Below are 23,901 nucleotides of genomic sequence, written 5' to 3' on the forward strand. Positions count from 1 at the left end.
GTGCTCTATCACTGAATTAGTGATAATTACTTGTTGAGTGGCTGTAAAGTTGCTGTGCTCTATCACTGAATTAGTGATAATTACTTGTTGGGTGGTTCTAGTGTGGATATGTGCGTTGGTAATAACTTGTGGAGTCGTATTAGTGTGGGATGGGTGAGGTGTTATGTTAATGATAATCATCTGTTGGGTGAATGCATTATATCATTTGTTTGGTGGCTATGCAGCTTTGTTAATGATAATTACATGTTGAGTGGCTGATATAATTACCTGTGGGATGGTGGTTATAATTACCTGTGGGGTGGCTGTTATAATTACCTGTGGGGTGGCTGTTATATTTATCTGTTGGGTGGCTGTTGTGTGAATAATTACCTGTAGGGTGGCTGTTATAATTACTTGTTTGATGGCTGTGTTATGATACTTACCTGTTGGGTGACTATTATAATTATCTGTGGGGTGGATGTTATATTTATCTGTTCGGTGGCTGTGTCATGTGAATAATTACCTGTAGGGTGGCTGTTGTGTGAATAATTACCTGTTGAGTGGCTGTGTTGTGCGAATAATTACCGGTTGGGGTGGCTGTTGGGTGAATAATTACCTGTGGGGTGGCTGTTATAATTACCTGTAGGGTGGCTGCGTTGTGTGAATAATTACCGGTGGGGTGGCTGTTATAATTACCTGTTGGGTGGCTGTGTCATGTGAATAATTACCTGTAGGGTGGCTGTTGTGTGAATAATTACCTGTTGAGTGGCTGTGTTGTGTGAATAATTACTGGTTGGGGTGGCTGTTATAATTACCTGTAGGGTGGCTGTGTTGTGTGAATAATTACCGGTTGGATGGCTGTTATAATTACCTGTTGGGTGAATAATTACCTGTTGGGGGGGGGGGGCTGTTATAATTACCTGTTGGGTGGCTGTATGGCTGGTGGCTGTGTATTACTCGTCAGTCTGGAGAACACATTATCATCTGTAGGACGATCTCTGGAACGTCGAGATAGGGTGGGGGAAGAAGGAGGGGTGGCATCTGAAGAGGTGGCATCTCTACAAAACAGAAATCAACAAATATAACACAACTACGTAATACTCCATACAATGTAACATTTATCTCACTGTAAAACAATAAAATGTTTTCTATTCGTTCTCGTTCCAACAAAATATAAAGCTCTCACTTTGCAGTGGAAAGTTTTAGGACTACATGAAATTTATTCTTAAGACCAGTTTGTTCCAATTTAGGTTTATGATCCTTGCATACAACTACAGGATATACAAGTATTGTTAAATACCTCACATTTGAGGCTTTTTTTTTTTTTTTTTTAAAATCCAAAAGCTTTTTTTTTTTTTAAAATAAGTCCATTAACACTGTATGTCCGATTACAATGAAGAGAAAGACAACACACAACACAGTATCATATTCCTTTATTCACTCTACAATATAGTCAAATATTTGATAAATGTTTGGAAAATGGCAAAACTTCAGATAAGACCTTACTTCAACAAAACGATAAAGAGAACGAAAATTATGACTGAAGAACAAAACAAATTGCCCAACCACTCCAGAAATCAATGCCTTGTAAATTACAAAGCGGTTATTTTTGCCACCACTTTAGACAAGGCTAACAAGAACTGTATCGTAATCAGCATATCCTCCGAGATAGCTGATAGTGGCCATTGAAGTACAATTACTTCAGTCCGTAGTCCAATTGTGAGCACTTGTGCATTTCTCCAAAGGGGCTATTTACAGGCCAAAATGTAATTAAAGAAATCAATTGTGAACACAAAACAGCAGGACTTGTTAAACATGCTGTTTATTTAAATCACTGTTTCATCACAAATTTTTCCTCACTTTGTCTACAATTTTAACTGAAAACCAAATATTTAAGACAATGACGGACCCAGCGCTTCCACTGGAAAGGCAAGTATTTACATTAAATTTTGTCTATGTAGATAATGTACATATTTCAATATAAAGGCTCTTTAGTCCCATATTTCTCATCATTAAAAAAAAAGTAAAAGAATAGTTAAAAAACTCCTTTTGTACAATTACTGTATTAAGGTGGCTCATTACACCAATTTGTTTTTAAATTAATGGCTCATTAAAGCACTTCATGTGAAATATGATTTTGCCATCAAAAGAGTGATATAAAGCTCTCAATTATTTTGTTTGAATCTTTTGAGTTTTTTCCGGAATGATAAAAAAAGGTGATTTGTTCGCATGTAAGAGATTTTAAGAGTTGAACTTTTGCTGTGATTTGATGGACGATATGAATATCTAAAACATGCCAAAGAGACACAGATAAACATCTTAATTTTTTGAATTGTTATAAAATATTATAATATTTGTTTGAATTATTTTTTTCAAATCTATGACTGAAATCTTCAATTAGAAAAAAGATATACGAAATATAACTCAACAAAATTGAAACTAAATGGCCTACATTCAGAAATATTGCGATTTTTCAAATTTGAACCAAGCCTGATCGGAATCATAAAAAAGTGGTCATAAAAAACATTAAATGGTTTACAAATTAAATGAATTTATAAAACAAACTAATTTCTTGATGAAAAATGCATAAAATTAGCAGCAATTTATTTCAGTAACTTCTAATAGGGATCGGTACTTTTTTCTCTGGTTTAATCTAAAACAAACAAATAATAATAATAAAGAAAAAAAAACCACAAAAAAATAGATTTTTCCAAATGACTTGTTATTGTTGAAGAAAAAAGAATATTAACAAATAACCATTACATTTTTCATAAATATTTTTTAATTTAAAAAGTAGAACTATATCTACACAAGTCTTCTTGGTAGTTTTTTTTTTTTTTTTTTTTTTTTAAGGATATCTATATTTTGCATCAAATCAAAGAAAACCTTGGATTCTAAAATTTCTTATTTGCAAATAAAACACCCTTTTAAGACTCAATTGCAAGCAAAAATGTATACAAAATTTGCAAATAGCTACTGTTACAGTTAGAAATTATTTTGTTATTGATCATATGATGTTATAATGTGCAAAAGCAAGTGCACTTTGTGTCAAAACCCTGATTACTATTTTGGCATAGTGCATGCAAAATGAAACATTATAATTATTATGCTGACAGTCAATCCTTTTTTCAAAATATTAGTGTTTGGTATGGAGCAAAGGGGTGATTTCTCTTATGTGTTTTCAATGTTGATCGACGTGGCTATTTTGAACGCAATATCGATTAGTTTGTTATTTTATAAGTGCATATCGTCAAAAATGGTTATAACTCATCATTTCTGTGCTAATTAAATATTTAGACAAGTTTTCTTCATAACAGGCACATCATTTAATCTATAATTACTAAATTAGTATTATAGCAGTTATGTGGCCTAATGGACAGCACATTCGCTTGGCATGACAAGCACGTGGTCCTGAGATTGAGCCCATATAGTTTCGCAATTATTTTTCTGAATTAATGGGTTGTTTCAGTGTACCCTACATGAAAAATTTTAACAAGGCAAAGAACGTAAAAGACACACAAATAAAATACTGATAATGCACATTCATAAATAATCATGTACTACCGCTGGTACATGTATGTGAAAATAGTACATTTATGCATAATCTTGGAATGTGAATGGTCTGATGAATATTTTTCACATCAATGAATTAAAAAGAAAGAAAGGTATCTCAAATTAGAAATGTTACAGTACCTTCCTGATCTAGATGTCCAAATACTTCTTAAAATGGTTGCAAGATGACAGAGTCTTATTGTCTATTAATTGCTACATATTAATTGGTAGGTAGTTGTAAATTGAACATATCAGGGGTGGACCCAAGAATTGCGATTAGAGGGGGCACAATTTTATGAGGCAGGGGGTCCAGGGGGCAAAGCCCCAGATTGAGTCCCTAAATTTTATACAGCTTGAAATATGTCTCCTATGTAGTCATTTTTACTATTTTCTGTCATTTTTAAAAGGTGAAATTAATATAATGATACATATTTTAAGTATTAAAAAAAAAAAAAGTAAGTTTTCCCAATAAAAGTAATTCAATAGATCAAAAGATTTTGACATTTATTTCTCCGATAGTGGATGAATTTTATTGTTTATATTTTTCTAAACACAATTTACCTTAAATTTGAAAATTTTAGGGGGGGGGGGGGTGTGCCAGCTGTGCCCCCCTTAAATTCACCACTGCATATGGTTCAGTAGTCTATTGGGTTTTGGCTGGCCACTGAAAGATGTACAGTTTTAAAAAAAAAACTTCCTTTCTGCCGACAATTCGATTGCCAGATCCTAGAAATTCGACACGTAAAGATGAGACCATTATTTTGGAGTGTAAATACTGTAACAGAAAATAATCCTGAAAACTCCCCTTGTTCGACCAAAAGAAAAAGAAAAAGTGGTAATTACATTGTATAACTATCTTGTAAAACTGTGGTGGGTAACAGCATTGCTCGGGCCATCTGTCAACTTACCAAAGGTTTGGGACGATCATGTTTTCATGAGCAGTAACTGTATGCTGCACAGGTTTTCAAATGAGGACCATGAGACACAAATTATAACCCTAATTAAAACCAATCTAATTGACATTCACAGGAAAATTGCAATCAAAGGCACATTTTGTCTTGTTGGACTGTAATTTGATTATAATTGTGACAGTCCAATTATAATGTGACACTGTATATATAATGTACATACCATAAAACAATAATTAAATTAAAGTATTGTTTTCCCCCCCCAGAAATAAACAACCCAATTATTGTTTTTATATAATCAATAGTGTGACAAATAAATAATGTTGTCTACAGATACATAACATGATCGGGATGAACAATTTAAAAAAAACAAACAAACCTTTTCTTTATGGAGATGTAAATTTGTGAGTAAAGGTGACCCACAAAATCCATGAACATTGACCCCCCCCCCCGAACAACGATGATTCCACAGAACCTGAACAGCTCTTGAAATAGACACAATGATTTACATGATAAATATTTCACATCTGGAAATGTCTGAGCAAACCTCGAGCTTCATTTTTTATTTTTTTTTTTTTTTTGCTTTCTATTTTTCACTACAAAAATAAATGTTTAGATATACATATATTCCTCTATCAAGTACTGAACTACTTTAAGCCACAGAAATTCCATGGGTATAAAGTTACCAATATAAAATTCTTTCGAATACAACACTTTGAGATGTAGATCTAGAGCAAAACTCAAGCAAGCTTGATCCAACCTGCATGTCACTTTTCTTTAAAAAATGAGAGAGAGAAATTCTCTGTGAATGTCTTATAATGTTTAGACTGTAACAAGTACAAAGTAGCTATTCCATTTTAAAAAATATTTTCTAGATGAACTGAAATGTTCAACAGCCACCTTTTAATATTGAATAGATCTTTAATATATGTACTGACAAGTGTCATGAACCGAGGCTGTCTTTTTCTTGAAGTTTAAACAGAATCAAATTGCACAATATACAAATTGCATAAGATGCATTTATTTTAATATCTTAAAAAGTTCTTGTCCCTACAGGTTTTCTTTTGTAAATAAAAATCATTGATACTATCAAAACAAAAGCAATTAGTAAATAAACAAAACGCACAACGCCCCTGTATCCATTTACATTTCAGTCACAAAAGAAATAACTAGGCTTTGTTTCACGGCAATGGAATCTTGTACCCTGAAACAACCTTACTGACTTGTCTGACTTCAAACAAAAGCTTTAAATTATTGACATGACAATTTTTATTTGAGTACTTGATGACTTTTCATTGAACTGAAGTTAATGTGGTTTATTTGTCGCTTTCTTACCAAGCTCAAGGAGCTATGATTCCAAATGATAACATTTGTGACCTCAAGAAAGGCCAGAGCAAAATTCAATTGTGAGAAAAATTTTCGGTTCCTGATTTATATTGTGATCAAATTACTTATACATGTATATTAGGCTACAATTAGTGAGAGTAAAAATCAATTCATATTCTCCATGTAGTACTAACTTTGTGTTAGTGTTTTTATATCACTGAATTATTTTCTTGACGGAATTTTTCCCCCCGCCCTACATCAAAGTAAGTCGTGCATCATACTCAATCTACCGATTTATTTATATTTTCCTTTATTTTGGTATATTGAATTTGCACCTAGTCATTTTTACATACTACTGGAGTATAATTATAAACATCAATTAATATCATAATGCTTATCAGTCTTGTAATAAAAAGCTGCATGGAAATGATTAAAATCACTTAATAAATTTTATATAAAACATTGCTTCTGATTTTTATTTTTAAAAACAATCTCCAGACTACACAATTTTAATATTAAGTTACTGTATGTATAGGCAAATTTCCAGCCCATTTTATTTAATATCTCAGAAATAATTTTATTACATCTTAAATTTGCCCAAAGCCATTTTTTGCAACTTTAGAGCAATTCTAAATTTGCTCACACAGAATAAGGTAAATTGGATGAAAATAGATTGGGCAAAAAGCTAATCCAGTATACAATTTTTTGAGCGAGCTTCCGTTGTGTTTTCTAATTCTGAAGCAAAGTCAAAATTACTTCAAACAAAGTACTAATCAATAAATTCCTCTTTGTGATAGGAACAAAACTTATACTACAGTGAAATTAGGGATCTATACAATTACTCTAACACTATTCTAGAGAGTTATCCTGGTTACAAACTTGATTTTATTTAATTTTATTGAAAGAAGTTAATTTTGTAACAAAATTTGGGATCTGAGTGTGGTACTAACAGACAATACTCGTACTAAACATAATTTTTTCCCTCCAAAAAAGCATGGAATCACCACATCACCGAAAGACCCAGTCAGTTCATCAAGTGAAGCAGGAGAGACTGATCTCCAATAGACACGTGACGCTACCAGAACGCCTGACGGACGCTCGCCTCGGGACGGCTGAACTCATGTCCAGACACCAGGAAGAAGAAGCTGTTTTCACATCCATGTCTAAAACCGGTCGCAAGTATGCAGATATTTCTTTTTATCTGTATAAAACATTCGCTCAATACCTTCATTACATTTATTGAGTATTCATCATGTTCACCAATTTGTAAGAAGTTCTACTAATAGAGTTTGCTTTTTTGTTCACTTGAGTAGGTGTAACTAGGCTTCTAGTGCTTATCTATACCATATATGTAAATTCACTTGTAACTTGCACAAAAGAATTTTGAAGGTTTCTCAATGATTCCTTGGCAAGATTGAAACCTTTTGCTCTTTAGCAAATCTTTTTATCTCAAACATGGGCAACTCATAAAATCCCAAATTTACCATATCAAATAAACATTAATTTCAACACAAAGTCTTAAGACTCTTCAACAAAATATCAAAACTCCCTAATCCCTCCCTCCGCACTTAATGAATTTTGATGTTAAGAGTTTACATTATGACAGAGAAAAAAGAATTTTGAGATACATGGTAGGAAAGGAAAGAGTGAAAGAGAGAGGATTCCGATTTTTAATAAATCTTCTTTTGATAAGGTACTTTTGATGAAAGGTAACCAAGTAAATAAACATGCACCGATCTCACCCCCTTGTCTAAGGAGACAATAATATCAGCACTTGGGGTATTCATAAATCTGACATTTCAAATCCCCCAAACAAGCTACAGTAAGATCTTGAAAAGACAAAATTACACTTTCATAATTCAATATGCTGTCACCAAGAAAAAACAAAAATCAATAGTCATGAATCAAAAATATTCTGATCTGATTTGCTATGTTCACCAGAGGAAAAACCAATATACGTGGTATGGTCAATATCCAATTTGCTCGTCAAAGCCCATGTACTACTGATCACAGAGAGTTAAAGGAAACCGGGCCTGGTTCTAAATTGGCTACTTGAAAATACTTTAGCTGCAAGCTGTCAGATTTTTATTGACATTTAGCACTTTATCTTGCTTATGTCCAAGACACAGTAGACTTGCAGGAAACATTTATTCTCCTAGACCCAAACACAGTCAACTTGTTGGCAATCAATTAACTCCATTTGTGGGACCTTTATTTGCGTATCATTTTGAATACCCTGTGTGGAACACTTTGTGATACTGCCGTAGAATATGGTGAGTGATCTTTTCGTTTGAATTCTTTTTTTTTAGTTTTTAAAAGTCATCTTACATAAAGTGCAACTTTTAATTAGTTCTACTCTGAAAGTAAGCTCTACATTCTAAATATCTAAAATTTATAATCATTTCTAAAAGATTTCAAAATAATTCATAAAATTTTATTGTTGTTTTTCCACGCTTCCAAGTTTCCTGCTAACTTTAAATCTTCCTGAAGTTGTTTGTGTTAGCACTGATACACTCTGAAACGAATTCACGCCCATCCCCTTTTTATTTTATTCATGATATTTTATCTTGTTTATGATATCACACTTTATGGCATTTTGAATTCAAACAATTCTGGTGTTGTCTTTTCAAAACTTAGATGCATAAAGCCTTCACCCCAAGGATCTTTTTATCAAAACCATCAACAATCAATTGAAAATCAATCTGTTTTGAATTTAAAAACATTGACGATAATACTTCTGGATGGTACAGAGTGGCAAATAAACAACTAGAAACTGTCAAAAGATTTAAATTGATTGTAAGTTGATTCATTTAAATGATGTACGTCAAGAAAATCTGAACAGTTTGAACAAAATACGAATACAGTTTAGACAGTGCAAGTGAGTACATTTTTGATATTTATTTCTATTCAAATTAAAAGCAAATAAATTCTTCTTTTTGACTTTAGAGAACTTTTGAAATTGACATAAAAAAACCTTTATATTTCAATACAAAATGAGTTTTTAACCAATTTCTTTCCTTAAAAAAACTTTTCAAATTATTTGAGTGCTCATAAATGTTTGCTTCTCTGACGTAATTTCCAAAGTTCAGCTTATCAATGCCAATTGTAAAATTCTTTGACCATTTAATAGGTTTTGAACAATTCGATAAAGAATTTGTTATATTAACACTATTATGTTATAACAGAGGATTAATAAACAAATTTCAATTGGTGGGTCATGATTTGAATAAGAGGATTACCAAGCCTTCCAGTGAGCCTGCAAAGATTTCCCACTTATATCAGACCAATATTTAAATCATTTGTCCTAGATAAAGAATAAGTTGCAAGATTTGCCTCAATGATCCTAAGGATTGAAAATAAAAGATCACTTTTCCTCTGACTGAGATTTTCCTTGCAGAGTCATTTTGATCAGACACACAATGTACGGCAATTTCCTGCAACAATCAACAAAGAAACTCCAAGATGATTTACGACAGACTATGAAAAGCTATTCTTCAGAGAAGCAGCAACTTCTTCGACATCTAGCAAGTCTACGGCACGAGATGGACGAGTTAAGACTGTCTGGCAGTGAATCTCCGACTTCAACAGGAAGTACGACAGATTTATCTACAGCGTCTGGAGCGTCAAACAAATCCAAGAGCCGTCGGTTTTACCATGCCCCAAACATTGCTGCTCACAAGTTGAAGAAGAGCAGGAAGAAAATGTCTAAACATTCCAAGAGGAAATCCGAGACTTCAGAAGAAAAGAAACAAATGGAAGGAATTCTTAAGCTCCCAATCATCAAAGAGGGAAACTTGGGAAATCCATCACCCTTGACGTGGACACATAAAAATTCTGAATGGGACTCCGCACAGCAGATCACCCTGAACAATTTACCCCCTATAAAACCACCCAAGGACATAGCTGCTGCACAGGAACTACTACAGAATGACTACGACATGCCCAAAATTGACGACCCACAAAGGAGTGATAAAATAGTTCCCACTAAAGGGAAATCACAGGAGAAAAAGAGAGTGAAGTTTTCTTCCAAAAACCAAGTCGCTGTGTTCACTGGGGAAACTACAGACATGGCAATTGAAGACAGTGATTCTGATAGTGATTCAAAAAACTCCCATGAATCTTCTGAAATAAAACCCAAGGGTGTGAACCAGAGACAGCATTACTTGCCTCCCTTGGACCTTGGGAACAGAAGATGTTTAAATCCGCAGGAAACAGAGAACCACAAAATGCTGTATATTTCTATTAAGGACCCTGATGTCAGGAGAAAAACATTATCGGAAATCTTACACGCTGTGAGAATGCGGATGCAGGAAAATGAGCATCATTTGAGATTTGGGGAGATGCCCCGCAGAAAGCGACAAACCAGCTCCCAGGAATCTCCTCTCAATAGCAGTCAGGAGTCACTAAATTCTACAGATAGCAACAAGGTAGGACATCTTCATTATCACAAAGAAGCAATGAACACATTTTTATATAGATGATTTGCATATTCTGTGTCTAATCTACCAGTACACTCCCACTTTCTCATCAATATAAACATAAAATGGACAATGAAAAGACAAGCATGAAAAGTTGCCTGAACCAGTATGGCAAATATCATGACACACACACACACACACACACACACACACACACACACATGTATCTTCATTCACTTTGTTTTCTTGGGTGAGTTACAAGTAAAACAAAACTCAAGCAGTCTATTCAGAAAACCTGTCACTCTTACAACATTATGGTGAAAGTATACTTTCAGACATTTTAAAGTCATATTCACAGAATGTTTCACAGATTTAATCAGACCAGACGAGGGTAAGCGGTCAATCTGTATTTGACCTACATAGCTACAGTATTAAACTTATGTATAAAGTTTGACATAGTTTTAAGATTTCAATAATATACTTTAAATTCAAGTAGAACATAAGACCTTCCCACTTTAAGCTGCATTCAGTATTCAATAAGGAGGGAATATGAGTTATCATTGTTAGTAGTATTATATGTATGTAATGAAACTAATAAATAACATAACATTATCATATGCCAAATCAATCATGAAAATTACATTGTATATAACACGTTTAAAAACAGATTTCACTTCTGTATATATCTTAAATGTGCATACGATGTACATGAAGTATATTTAGAGTGAGGGTATTATTACTCTCTTCGATTTTCACCAAATTCATTTTTCTTTCAGAGTAAGATAAGTCATCTTGGAGCCCCCCAGAACACTGCCTACAGAATGCATTGCCGATCCAGCAATTCCCAGCTCCAGAACTACCTTCGAAAAATGTCAAGGTCACGCCGGATGATCGAACACATGGAGGTAGAGGAGTACCGCCTTGCCCATATAATGGGGCACAAAGACCTAATGGCTGTCTCACAGCAAGAGACCAATTCTACTGCAGCATAAACATTTCATCTCAGACATACACATTTTGAATGAAATATGATGATTCATATTGAAGACCATGGTTTGTCGTGCTTGAGTTACTGCCTAATTGGATTGCGAATATGGATTTGATGTTTTTCTCTTTTTTCGAATGAAATCCATGCTGCTTTCCTCATTTAGGGACAATCAACACTGTGTTGGCTTTATTATTTGAATTGTAAATAGAGGCATCAGTTTTGTGAATTTCACTATGTGAATAAATCATAGGAAAGAAAATATGAAATTTCTTATTACTCTGATTCAGCAAGAAAATGATCATCGGAGAAAATTTCAGAAAAAATGTTGTAGAAATTATGTTTGTCCATCTTTCAAGTTTTAAACAGAATCTCATACAGAAAAATAAGATTATAACAAAACACCTACGATGTCCCAATTTGTTTGTAATTTGTTCTATTCAAGAGCTATTCATTTTAATGTTATAACTGACAATTCATTATTTCAGTATATTAACCCCAAAGTTTTATAAAGAAGGAGAGGAACAAAATTTTGCAAAATTTCTACAGATTTTAGAGCAATCATTCAATGCACTTGACAACTTCTCTTTTTCACTTTAAATCCCTATCATCAGAGCATCAAATTCTCCATGAAAAGATTCTGCTACAATAGCAATAATGCTATTAAAATAAGAATTTCCTGACAAGAGGTCTTGAAATGAATCTTGTAAATATCAGTAACTTACATAGAGCTAGACCTGGAGATAAGACTGGAACTACTATTATTTTTCCGCCTGAACACGGGAGATGGTTCCGGACTAGGCTTGGTGTACTCCTTTCTCTGGAATCGAGGGGAGGGACCCGGATCTGGGCGGGAGGGCTTGGCAGCTGCTTCTACTCCAATCCTGAAATAATCAATTCACCGTCATCAAATCTTTATTATCAAAATTATCCTCTGCTCATTGTAAAAGAAATCGAACAAAAGAAAAACTGAGGTACTATATTCAAATTTCACTATTGTCAATGGACATGACATGAGAAATCTGGAGAAAATATATCTATATCTTAGGGCATTTGTACAATGCAAAGCAATCATAAATACATGAAATCTACCTATTTCATGAGAAACTATGGGAAAGGTTTCAGAAGTTTTCAAAATTTATCACATTGTTGAACTGAATTTTAAAAGAAATATGAAGATCAAAGTTTGGGTGAATTAGAAGAATAAGAATGAATTCAACAGGAAAAAATCACCATAGATATACATTTTTAGCAATAATAAAACGTATACAATTTCACAAATATCTACTACACATAAACTTTCAGTATCCACAGTCCTCGCACTTTCAAATCAGTAACCTGTTTACCTTGAGAGATTGGATGAGGAAGACATCTTCATCATCCCTACGGTTCTGGGGGGTGGCATCAGCTGGCTCTCTACCCCCTGAGTTGCTGGCTTCTTTGTGGGTTTGGGAGGGACCTCAGGGGGTTCTTTTCTGGGAGGATCCCCCTCATCTTCCTCGGGGGTCTCTGGCAGTGGCAGAAGTGGGGTGAGACTTCCATCAGCGTATAGTAACTCCTGTGGCAGGGGAGTTTTCCTCCTGACCTGATAGTCATAAAACAAACAAATGAAAGAATATTTTACAACTCAAGGCAAAGGCTCACATTTAGGTCGACATTCACAGTTTCTACATTGATTCCAGGAAGTTATGAAACTATCCGTCTTTATTTTGTATTTTATGGAAATCAGAAAATCTTTTATTCTTTAATTACGATGAACAAAAATGACAATTTACATACATGTAATTCTTTTTAATAATCAATGATTTTGGAATTTAAAAACATTTCACCGGGGAAGCTGGATCTTTTTTTTTTAATGATAATATACCTTTTCCCATTATAAATGCTATTAGAATACGTCACACAGAAGTTCTTAGTGATTTAGATTTTTTTTAAAAAAAATATCCATCACTTCAACTATTATAAAGTATAATGTTTCCGTAATTAATTTCCGTTACTAGTAATAGAATTGATTTAATTCGTAGGATTACAAATTCAGTTAAGATGATGTTATTTGATTATTTACCAGAATCCCTCCAGATCTTGATTAAGTTCCCGATATAGAATACATAGTACACGAGCAGCTCTTGGGTTATGAGAGTAATTGAAACATTGCATATATACATGTAAATATCTACACACCAGGGATAAAGGATTCAAATTGTGTCGTCAAGATCATGAAAATTAAACATTGCACTTGCTGACAATGAAAAACTTTCATTCAATACAGAAAAGAGATACATGTACCGTAGTGAGTTAAGGAAATTTTTTCCCCATATACATGGGTTGGAGAGGTTTACCACTTTCCTCAAAAAGAAGCTCATAACTATATAATTATATATATATTTATAACACCTATTCTGCTACAAGTAAAAGAAATCCTATCATTGTGCTAAAGGAGATTTTACACTGAATTACAACACCACCAATTTACAAAATTTTTTAAATCAAAATCTGAAATTGATATAATTTCTATGGAAAACAAACTTTCAAACCATGCAGTAAATCAATATTATATGGTATATAAGTGCAAAATCAATAATATTTCATCTATTTTTCATTATATACAACGGACTCACATCAAATGCATGCAATATTTAAACACATTTTCAAGAGTACATTACATGCAGTATTTTTTAATTGATTAATATTTGTTTTTTGTTTACAGCTGATTTTCGCTTCTGAAGGTACGATAATGTTGGAATCTGAAACTGGCTACACCTCCTCTGAAACTTTTGACAACAACTGTCATTAATTCCGTCATATCATTAGTCTCTTTAAGTTATGCTGGTTAATCGGACCATTCTTTATTACCTCATACAGAAATTTCAAACATCAGAACGTTTCCATTCAATTTTGACAAGTTCTAAATCACACGTTCTGTAATGTGCTGTTCAGTGCCTCTATGTTAATTACCAACAAAATTCCAAACTCTGATGAAGAATTGTGGAAAATTTAAAACATTTCTCTCTATACGCAAGTACTTCTAAAAAAAACGTCATAATTAAAGAAAAATAAAAAATAAAATATGTACACTCTGTAAATGGTGCTATTGAATATACAACTGTAATAAGAAATATGTATATGCTATAAAATTCTACACTGCATTCTACTCACCGGAGTGGTTGGCTCCTAAAACATTGGTTAGGTAATGTCATGCCACAAGACAATACATCATATGCAAAATTAATTCATGCAGTAAAGAAGGGGGGATTTTTATTTATCATCAAAACATTATCTGATTTCTCCTCCCCTGAAGATAAAGAAATTGTAAAGAAAAAATTCATGGATGGCCCATCCTGAAGAAAATAGGAACTGACTCCTGCAGATTGGGTGTTATAAGAAATCTAAAAAGCCTTTTGAAAACTCAGAGAAATGGATGCAGATTCACAAGCAACTAAACCTCCAACCAAGCCAAATCACAACAGCTTTCCCACCTCTCTCTCATCCAGTCTTCAGTGTAAAGTTTTAACAAAGAGATGTCTTGTTTTCCCCCAAACTAAAGCTACCATTACATGCTCTGTACAGAGCCATTAAATCCCTCCATGTTTCACATCTAAGTACTTTTGATTTTTAAAATCCTTGAAGAAGAGAGAGAGGCAGGCTATTATGTGTTAGTACCTGTTCTATTGGCCAATAGTATTCACATGATGGCAATGGCGTATTATAAAACAAGGGACTGGACACAACCTCAAACTGTCTTCTAAACAGTCTGTCAGTAAAAAACAAAGTGTGGCCCGCAGAGATTCATAACTGGCAAACAGTAGGTACATGCTCTTTCAAACTAAACTGTTGGGACAAAAAAATACCATCAACCAAAGATTTAATCAATTAAGAAGTTTAACCAAACACGGAAACTATAATAAAATTCCTTAATATGATATAACAAAAAGGAATTGCACAAATAAAGTAAATATTTGAATGTAGAACACCTACATATATAGTGTGTGACCTACAGACGGCCAAATTCAACACTGACCAATAGTGTGGCCTACACAGACGGCCAAATTCAACACTGACCAATAGTGTGGCCTACACAGACAGCCAAATTCAACACTGACCAATAGTGTGGCCTACACAGACGGCCAAATTCAACACTGACCAATAGCGTGGCCTACACAGACGGCCAAAATCAACACTGACCAATAGTGTGGCCTACACAGACATCCAAATTCAACACTGACCAATAGTGTGGCCTAGTACACAGACAGCCAAATTCAACACTGACCAATAGTGTGGCCTACACAGATGGCCAAATTCAACACTGACCAATAGTGTGGCCTAGTACACAGACAGCCAAATTCAACACTGACCAATAGTGTGGCCTACACAGATGGCCAAATTCAACACTGACCAATAGTGTGACCTAGTACACAGACGGTCAAATTCAACACTGACCAAAAGCTTACAGAAAATATAGACTCAGTAAAATGGGCAACACCAACAGGGACCGATCCATACAACTTGACAAGTTGTAACAGAAAAAAGGATGAACCTATTTGCCAGTGTTAAGTCCAATTGCTGTGATGCGTTTTGTATTCTATCAATGATGCAAATACCAATATCGCAATCTGCAAGTCATGATACAGTATTGAGAAGACTGATTTCAAATCTTAGCTGTGATGACACTATGATCTAGAGAGTGACAGTCTTAGTACACATCATAAAGACTACAGCTGTCTGAAATCATTCAACCCAACATATTCATCATGCACTGTGTTGTAAATTTATACCAACTACTTTTTCCATTAAGGCATACAGGGAAAATATATTTCAAAACAGATCATAAATAAATTCTGACATGGTCAGGCAATTACATGTATGTAAATTTTCATTCTAATGATGCACTACTTAATACAAAAACATCATGCAGGACAAAACACAAACGCTACTCCATCTATTTACAGGACTTGCACTACCTGAAAACATGCAACAAAGGAGAAACTGATGACCACTGCAAGGAGAAAATGCATGTTTCCACATTTCCTAGGACTCATCCTTACAAGGATGGTTATAGTGCCCCGCCCTGCCCTACCCATCCCACACTTATAAAGGGTTGTTCTGTTTAAAGTACGATTTTTGAGGGGAAAGGGGGGTGGTGGTACAACTTACCTTAAGTCCCCTACCAACGGGCTCGGCAATGGGAGCGTTTGCAGTACTGTTAACCGCAGTGGGCTTAGTAGTCTCTGTAGTGTTCTCAAACATGCTGAAGAGCGCAGCAGGAAATGAAACGTTGAGCGTTAAATCGCAAAATTAATCCAAAGCCAGTCAGCATCAGCAGCAGGGAGAAAAGTATAAAGAAAAAAGGAAAATGAACAGACATGCATACATACAGCAAAATACAACAGAAAAGATTGCTGAAGGATTCATAACTGCAAATAATTTCAAAAAACAAACATATGCATGATGATATGTGCATGTATTCAGAAGGTCTGATGGTCAACCAGTTTTAACAGTGTTTACACCTCAAAACACAGTATGAGTCTTTTTTATGTAATATTGATGTTTTTATAGAAATGTTTCCTGGCCATCAGATCTTTATATTAGACTATATATAAAGAAAAGAAAATGCATTTTGGAAACACTAGTATGCATCATGCATGGATATTTTTTAGAGACACAGCTACACATGAATAAGTTTCCCTTGACACAGCTGTTGATACAAAATGGCTACCCTCCAGAGAGAACTGGGCTCACGTACATGTACATTGCAAGAGTAGACAGAAGAAATGCAGAATATGGAAATTGAAAATTATGCTTCTGTTTCAACAAAATTTTGAAAATCCATACCTTTTTGAATTGTCTGTCAAATATAAATTCAATTATATGAAAAAAGCTATACGTATTAAAGTGTGTATTAATATTACATACCATTAAGTAACTACACACGTTTGATAAAATCAAATCAGTTGGCTCGTTTATTAACGGTATAAACAGTCAATACTAAGAAAATCCACAATGCATTTTCTTCTTACAACATCACTATTATATAACTTAAGAGAGCTACAGTGTAAAATTTAACACACTAATATAGAAAAAATAACATGGCAAAATAACACCGGTACATACTGAAAATAATATTTCTATTAAAATTTGCTTTTAAAGAAAACCACACAGAAGAAACAGAAATTTGGTGCAAATTTCTCAACCTAAAGGTTCATTTATGTCAAGATTTCAATTGTTTTGTATAAATTCCCCAGACTTCTGTATCCAATCATTTTCCCGTTTAAACAGGAATGACACAGCAGAGTCGTCTTCCACAGGTGGTTGTGATTTGTTGAGCACTGACATTTACATCAATCATTAGAAATCTTTCATTATTTTACCATTTTCTTTTGAAAAAAAATATAATAAATTAATAAATTCTATCATGGAACTAAATAATATAGTATGATTATGTTTTTCTTCTATATTTCTACAGAATTTCATCATAGTGGCAGTGAATCCCCCCCCCCCCTTTTTTGTCAAAATAAAAAAATTTAAAATATAGCATACATGAAGCGGATCATTAAAATTAAGCTTACAGAGATTGTGTACATAAATAATAGATAAACAAAAGTATTAATACACGTGTATATAGTGTACAGTAAAAATGCATCTGTCACCTACCACTGTCAGGGTCTTCATTTACTAAGTATCTCCATTACAAAACAAACTATCAGAACCAGAACGGTGAAGACATATGGATCAAAACTAAGCCAGAAATTGACATCCAAACAACATTGATTTCATAGTGAAAGAGGAAGTCCAATTCATAGTGAAAGAGGAAGTCCAATGTACCCCCAAATATACCAGGCAAGCAGCAGGAATAAAAAGAAAAAAGTCAAATTGTTAAAAAAAAATCATCCATTTTTAAAATCTGAACATTAGATGTGTATTTAATTTTAACTACAATATGTATCAATATTGAGTGGTGATAATTGCAAACTCAATTCATTTGTACAGCTATGGATATTTTTTAAAACTAATTTGAACTACAATAGATTGCATGAATTCGAAGTTTACATATTGAGTAATATTATACATGAGTATTATTAGTTTCAAGATACATGAAACTTTTATATGTACTGTAAATCTGTTCAGAATGTGAGCATTAGACCACACAGAACAGTGACACAGCTCAATGTTGATAATGGCTAAATCCCAAATCTCCAGTCAGTATGGATTAACGAGAATAACATTCTGATTTGACTTTTCACCACCATTCACATGCATTTCTTGACCTTATCCTTATGTGCCATTAGTTTAATCTATCCAGTGTTTTACGTCACATTAAGTGCACTCCTTTGTGTACAAACAACTCATGCCACCTGTCTTGGCAACCAAACAATAGATTTTGCTAGTAATGCAGTAATTTGGGTTAATAAATACATACTAAATATGTATGCGTTTCCACTTTTGTTAATAAGGTGTGTATGATAATATTCCATTCAAATTCATATCTCAGTTCTTCTACATTTTCCACATTTTAATCTAACTTGTAACATTGGTGTATTTTATAATATCAAAAGATGCTTGATGAGAAACATTAGTGAAGAAAAAACTGGCAGAAAAACGAAAATAAAGTGACTGAACACAGTATTAACAAAATAAAATTTAAAAAATGTCTCCATTAATTAAACTATTCTGTATTTGATTATGTGTTACTGCTGTATAAACAAATATTACAGACATACTTTGAATAATAGCAAGACAGTGCAGATGACTATATACATGTACTTGTAAATGATGACTATATACACGTACTTGTAAACGATGACTGAAATGAGACTACATGAAAAAGCTGACAGATGACTGATTAGCCATGAGTACCCAGGATATAATTAGACTGTTGATTAGGAGCACATATTACCTAATTAAATTTTCAAAGTTTGTGGAACGTTCAGTAATATTGGGTTTGTAGTTCATTCTGAAAAGTAGGCATTGAAATGTGATGAGTGGACCAAGCACCTTAGGAATCATAAAAGTAACTTGAAAATTATTCAGCTTGGTTAAAGAGGACAATGACCTTCACCCAGCCTATCTACCAAGTCAAGGTCAAAGGAAAGTAACTAAACCTGAACATAATACATAGTGCATTAGCATCATTCATGTTTTCTAAACAAATGTTATCTCAAATCAATCTCAATATATATATGCAACTAAGTATTTAATACCTAAACAAAATTACAAGTAATGTGTCAACTTAATCTGACCTTGACCTCTAACAAAACAAAATACATGTACCTGTAAACTAGTCTAATGTCAGAGGTGTTTTAATAAGCAATTTCAAAATTTCCTTGGTGCCAAATTAAATTCATTTTTTTTTTTCAACCATTGTGCTGTGTGTGCAGGCATAAAAAAATTCTTTGTAGCAGGTGCTTGTTGGGTGATTATGTTTTCCAAGATATGCTAAAATGGAATCATACCTGCATTTTAGAGCATTAAGTATTCTGGAATGTGTACATGTATTTTGAAATTCAAAATTTGATACAACTTTTTTTTTAAATGAAGCATCTCTATTATTCCTTTAAACCAGGAAATACTAATGACAACCATAAGAAAGCACCTGTTCATTTCATCCTGTCTGTGTAACTATGTTTACAATGTATTCTATGGCATGTAATACAAAACTAAAGAAACGTAAATAAACAAATGTCAAACACAGAACAAAAAGAAAACTTAAGGAGATAAGTAAAAAAGAATTCAAATCCTGAAACTACACAATATCTTTATAAACCATTAGTATTACAGATCACAATTTTATTAACAGCAGGAGCATTTCTCAACAAAGCTTAAGCAGCTTTTCACAAATGCATTTACATTAAATTATGTTAAATCATTTTATTTTAAATGCCAACAATGCATTAAACAAAGTATGCCTCATTTATATAATGTACACAAGTATTTCAAATGCCTATAGTAGCTTCAGAAGGATTGTTTTCCAAGCACTGTGACTACAGAACAAAGGAATAAGGTGAACATACCTGTCTGCTGGCGAGGATGAAGAGGATTCTTCTGATGACTCCACATCTAAAAAACACGAAAACTGTCACTAAATATCTACAAACACGAAAACAACCAGTTTTACAAACACCAAAACAACCGGATCTACAAACACCAAAACAACCAGTTCTACAAACATGAAAACAACCGGTTCTACAAACACGAAACTGCACTATCTCCGGAAGCTTTCGTGCAAATGTAAACTTCTTTAGCCCAAGAAAGGAGAAAATTTTTAAAGATTTTTTTCTATTTATTAGTTATGTAAAACTTTGATCCCCTATTGTGGCTCCATCCTAACCCCAGGGGTCATGAGTTTAACAAACTTGAATCTGCACTATGTCAGGAAGCTTTCATGTAAATCTCAGCTTTTCTGGCTCAATGGTTGTTGAGAAGAAGATTTTTCAAGATTTTCCCTATATATTTGTATGTAAAACTTTCATCCCCTATTGTCGCCTCATCTTACTCCCGGGGGTCATGATTTTAACAAACTTGAACCTGCACTTTGTCAGAAAACTTTCATGTAAATTTCCACTTATCTGGCCCAGTAGTTTTTGATAAGAAGATTTCTAATGATTTTCCCTATATATTTTTATGTAAAGCTTTGATCCCCTATTGTGGCCCCCATCCAACCCCCGGGGGCCATGATTTTAACAAACTTGAATCTGCACTATGTCAGGAAGCTTTCATGTAAATTTCAGTGGTTCTTGAGAAGATTTTTAAATTACCCCCACCCTATTTTTGCATTTTTGTGATTATTTCCCCTTTGAAGGGGGCATGGCCCTTCATTTGACCAAACTTGAAAGCCTTTAACCCAAGGATGTTTTTGGCCAAGTTTGGTTATAATTGGCCCAGTGGTTCTAAAGAAGAAGTCGAAAATGTAAAAAGTTTACAGATGAACAGACAGATGGACTGACAATGGACAACAGGCAATCAGAAAAGCTCACTTGAGGTTTCAGCTCAGGTGAGCTAAAAATGGTTTACACTGTAAGTGTAATCTAAAAAACCAAAGGTTGTCCATCAGAAAGCTATATCAATATGAAATTTAAAGAAAACAATACAAAATATTTTACTTCACCGTGTAACGTAAATCATAGAGAATATATGAGGTCACAATCAAATGACGTCGCAGCAGTGTGAGACAGAAAAATCTCACATGGCTGTCTCACATCGGTAAATTCGATCTCACACTGGTGATAATGTGAGAAACTATGGTTCATCATAATACACTACTGCATTTTAATTTAGAACAGCATCATGTCTCAAATACAGCAAAACATGGTTACAGCAAACACACTTTTAATGAATTCACACTTACAGCGAAGTAATTTTCACTGCCTGTAGTATTAAAACATATCATAAACTCATTAGATATAACAAATTATGTTTATAACGAATCAAAATTGTTTGTTTGTCTCCAGTACTTCACTATAAGCATGTTTTACTGTAAAAAGGAATAGGTTCATAAACATAATGAATCAAAATTGTTTGTCCCCAGCACATCACTATAAGCTATAAGCATTTTTACTGTACAAAGTATATACTGTTGGACAGTTTACAGAGTGATTATATTAAGATGTTGGACAGTTTACAGGGTGGTGATATTAAGATGTTGGACAGTTTACAGGGTGATGATATTAAGATGTTGGACAGTTTACAGGGTGGTGATATTAAGATGTTGGACAGTTTACAGAGTGATGATATTAAGATGTTGGACAGTTTACAGGGGGATGATATCAAGATGTTGGACAGTTTACAGGGTGGTGGTATCAAGATATTGGACAGATTACAGGGTGATGATATCAAGATGTTGGACAGTTTACAGGGTGGTGATATCAAGATGTTGGACAGTTTACAGGGTGGTGATATTAAGATGTTGGACAGTTTACAGGGTGGTGATATTAAGATGTTGGACAGTTTACAGAGTGATGATATTAAGATGTTGGACAGTTTACAGGGTGGTGATATTTAAGATGTTGGACAGATTACAGGGTGGTGATATTAAGATGTTAGACAGTTTACAGGGTGATGATATTTAAGATGTTGGACAGATTACAGGGTGGTGATATTAAGATGTTGGACAGATTACAGGGTGGTGATATTAAGATGTTGGACAGTTTACAGGGTGGTGATATTAAGATGTTGGACAGTTTACAGGGTGGTGATATTAAGATGTTGGACAGTTTACAGGGTGGTGATATTAAGATGTTGGACAGTTTACAGGGTGATGATATCAAAATGTTGGACAGTTTACAGGGTGGTGATATCAAGATGTTGGACAGTTTAGAGTGATGATACTAAGATGTTGGACCATTTACAGGGTGGTGATATTAAGATGTTGGACAGTTTACAGAGTGGTGATATCAAGATGTTGGACAGTTTACAGGGTGGTGATATCAAGATGTTGGACAGTTTATAGGGTGGTGATATCAAGATGTTGGACAGTTTACAGTGATGATACTAAGATGTTGGACCATTTACAGGGTGGTGATATTAAGATGTTGGACAGTTTACAGAGTGGTGATATTAAGATGTTGGACAGTTTACAGAGTGATGATATTAAGATGTTGGACAGTTTATAGGGTAGTGATACAAAGATGCATGACAGTTTATAGGGTGGTGATACAAAGATATATGACAGTTTACAGGGTGGTGATATTAAGATATACCATCAGCAGCATTGGTCATCAGGTTGTCCACCTCGATGTCCACTCGGTCATTGATCATGTGTTTGAGCAGGTCCTGTTGTAAGGTGTTGTTTAATTCTGTTTGATGTAGCATCTCTCTCATTTCCTTCAGTTCATTCTCCTTCTGTGACAAAGCCAGCCCCTACAATCATAGAAATCACACTACATCCGCCAGTCCCTACAATCATAGAAATCACACTACATCAGCCAGCCCCTACAATCATAGAAATCACACTACATCAGCCAGCCCCTACAATCATAGAAATTACACTACATCAGCCAGCCCCTACAATCGTAAAATCACACTATATTGTTCTGTGACAAAGCCAGTCCATACAATTGTAGAAATCATGTACACATTCTATGACAAAGCCAGCCCCTACAATTGTAGAAATCACACTTCATTAGCTAGCCCCTACAATCATAGAAATTACACTACATCAGCCAGCCCTTACAATCGTAGAAATCATATACACATTCTATGACAAAGCCAGCCCCTACAATTGTAGAAATCACACTTTCTGTGACAAAACCAGCCCCTTCAATCGTAGAAATCATACTACTTCAGCAAGCCCCTACAATCGTAGAAATCACACTACATCAGCGAGCCCTACAATTGTAAAAATCGCACGACATCATTCTGTGGCAAAGCCAGCCCCTATAATTGTAGAAAGCACACTACATCAGCCAGCCCCTACAATCGTAGAAATCGCACGACATCATTCTGTGACAAAGCCAGCCCCTATAATTGTAGAAATCGCACTACATCATTCTGTGACAAAGCCAGCCCCTATAATTGTAGAAATCACACTACGTCGTTCTAATGAAACAGTAACACTGTACGGTTTTAAGGAACGTGTGTTGCTTGTACATCCTATATTGTAAGTGTGACTTCAGACAGATAGATGCTGGATGAATTAATTCCTACATGTCTGCCACTCTCTGTAGGCGAGATAACAATGTTAAACACATGACCTCTGCTTATTTGAAGGTTATATACCAGTTACATTTAGTCCCTCTAACAG

At 34.2% G+C, this 23,901-nt stretch overlaps 2 protein-coding genes across 20 annotated transcripts in view; one reads left to right on the forward strand and one right to left on the reverse strand.

The window, feature by feature from the left end:
* LOC125646797 (kinesin-like protein KIF21B) overlaps positions 1 to 23,901 on the reverse strand; it is a 62,098-nt gene that overhangs the window by 12,355 nt on the left and 25,842 nt on the right. For 4 of the 17 annotated variants that reach the window (XM_056141095.1, XM_056141093.1, XM_056141100.1 and 1 more), the window contains 8 exons: positions 22,859 to 23,018; positions 20,174 to 20,219; positions 19,060 to 19,116; positions 16,320 to 16,413; positions 14,325 to 14,339; positions 12,515 to 12,753; positions 11,894 to 12,052; positions 900 to 1,037 (listed from right to left, as the gene is read on the reverse strand). In XM_056141095.1, the coding sequence (XP_055997070.1) occupies positions 900 to 1,037; positions 11,894 to 12,052; positions 12,515 to 12,753; positions 14,325 to 14,339; positions 16,320 to 16,413; positions 19,060 to 19,116; positions 20,174 to 20,219; positions 22,859 to 23,018 (908 nt within the window). Of the gene's footprint in view, positions 1 to 899; positions 1,038 to 11,893; positions 12,053 to 12,514; positions 12,754 to 14,324; positions 14,340 to 14,828; positions 14,920 to 16,319; positions 16,414 to 16,997; positions 17,011 to 19,059; positions 19,117 to 19,615; positions 19,640 to 20,173; positions 20,220 to 22,858; positions 23,019 to 23,901 lie in introns of all 17 variants that reach the window. The other 13 variants (XM_056141102.1, XM_056141097.1, XM_056141103.1 and 10 more) reach the window with 10 other exon arrangements.
* Positions 1,028 to 11,430, forward strand: LOC125646802 (uncharacterized). Of its 3 annotated transcripts, none has more exons than XM_048873338.2 (4): positions 1,028 to 1,908; positions 6,759 to 6,944; positions 9,163 to 10,192; positions 10,960 to 11,430. In XM_048873338.2, exons 1-4 carry the CDS (start codon positions 1,880 to 1,882, stop codon positions 11,173 to 11,175), a joined length of 1,461 nt encoding a protein of 486 aa, XP_048729295.1. In that variant the 5' UTR covers positions 1,028 to 1,879; the 3' UTR covers positions 11,176 to 11,430. The 3 variants fall into 3 exon arrangements, with proteins under 3 accessions (XP_048729295.1, XP_048729296.1, XP_048729297.1); XM_048873339.2 differs by lacking the exons at positions 1,028 to 1,908; positions 6,759 to 6,944 and adding exons at positions 7,429 to 8,038; positions 8,403 to 8,643; XM_048873340.2 differs by lacking the exons at positions 1,028 to 1,908; positions 6,759 to 6,944 and adding an exon at positions 8,069 to 8,643.

This window comes from Ostrea edulis, chromosome 6, assembly GCF_947568905.1.
Source record: "Ostrea edulis chromosome 6, xbOstEdul1.1, whole genome shotgun sequence".
Lineage (NCBI taxonomy): Eukaryota > Metazoa > Mollusca > Bivalvia > Ostreida > Ostreidae > Ostrea > Ostrea edulis.

Bases quoted from the DNA above. Each gene is read 5' to 3' on its own strand.
- LOC125646802 (XM_048873338.2), top strand. From the start codon at position 1,880: ATGACGGACCCAGCGCTTCCACTGGAAAG. The intron at 6,945-9,162 runs GTATGCAGATAT...TTTTCCTTGCAG, and splicing joins ATGTCTAAAACCGGTCGCAA to AGTCATTTTGATCAGACACA. The intron at 10,193-10,959 runs GTAGGACATCTT...TTTTTCTTTCAG, and splicing joins ATTCTACAGATAGCAACAAG to AGTAAGATAAGTCATCTTGG.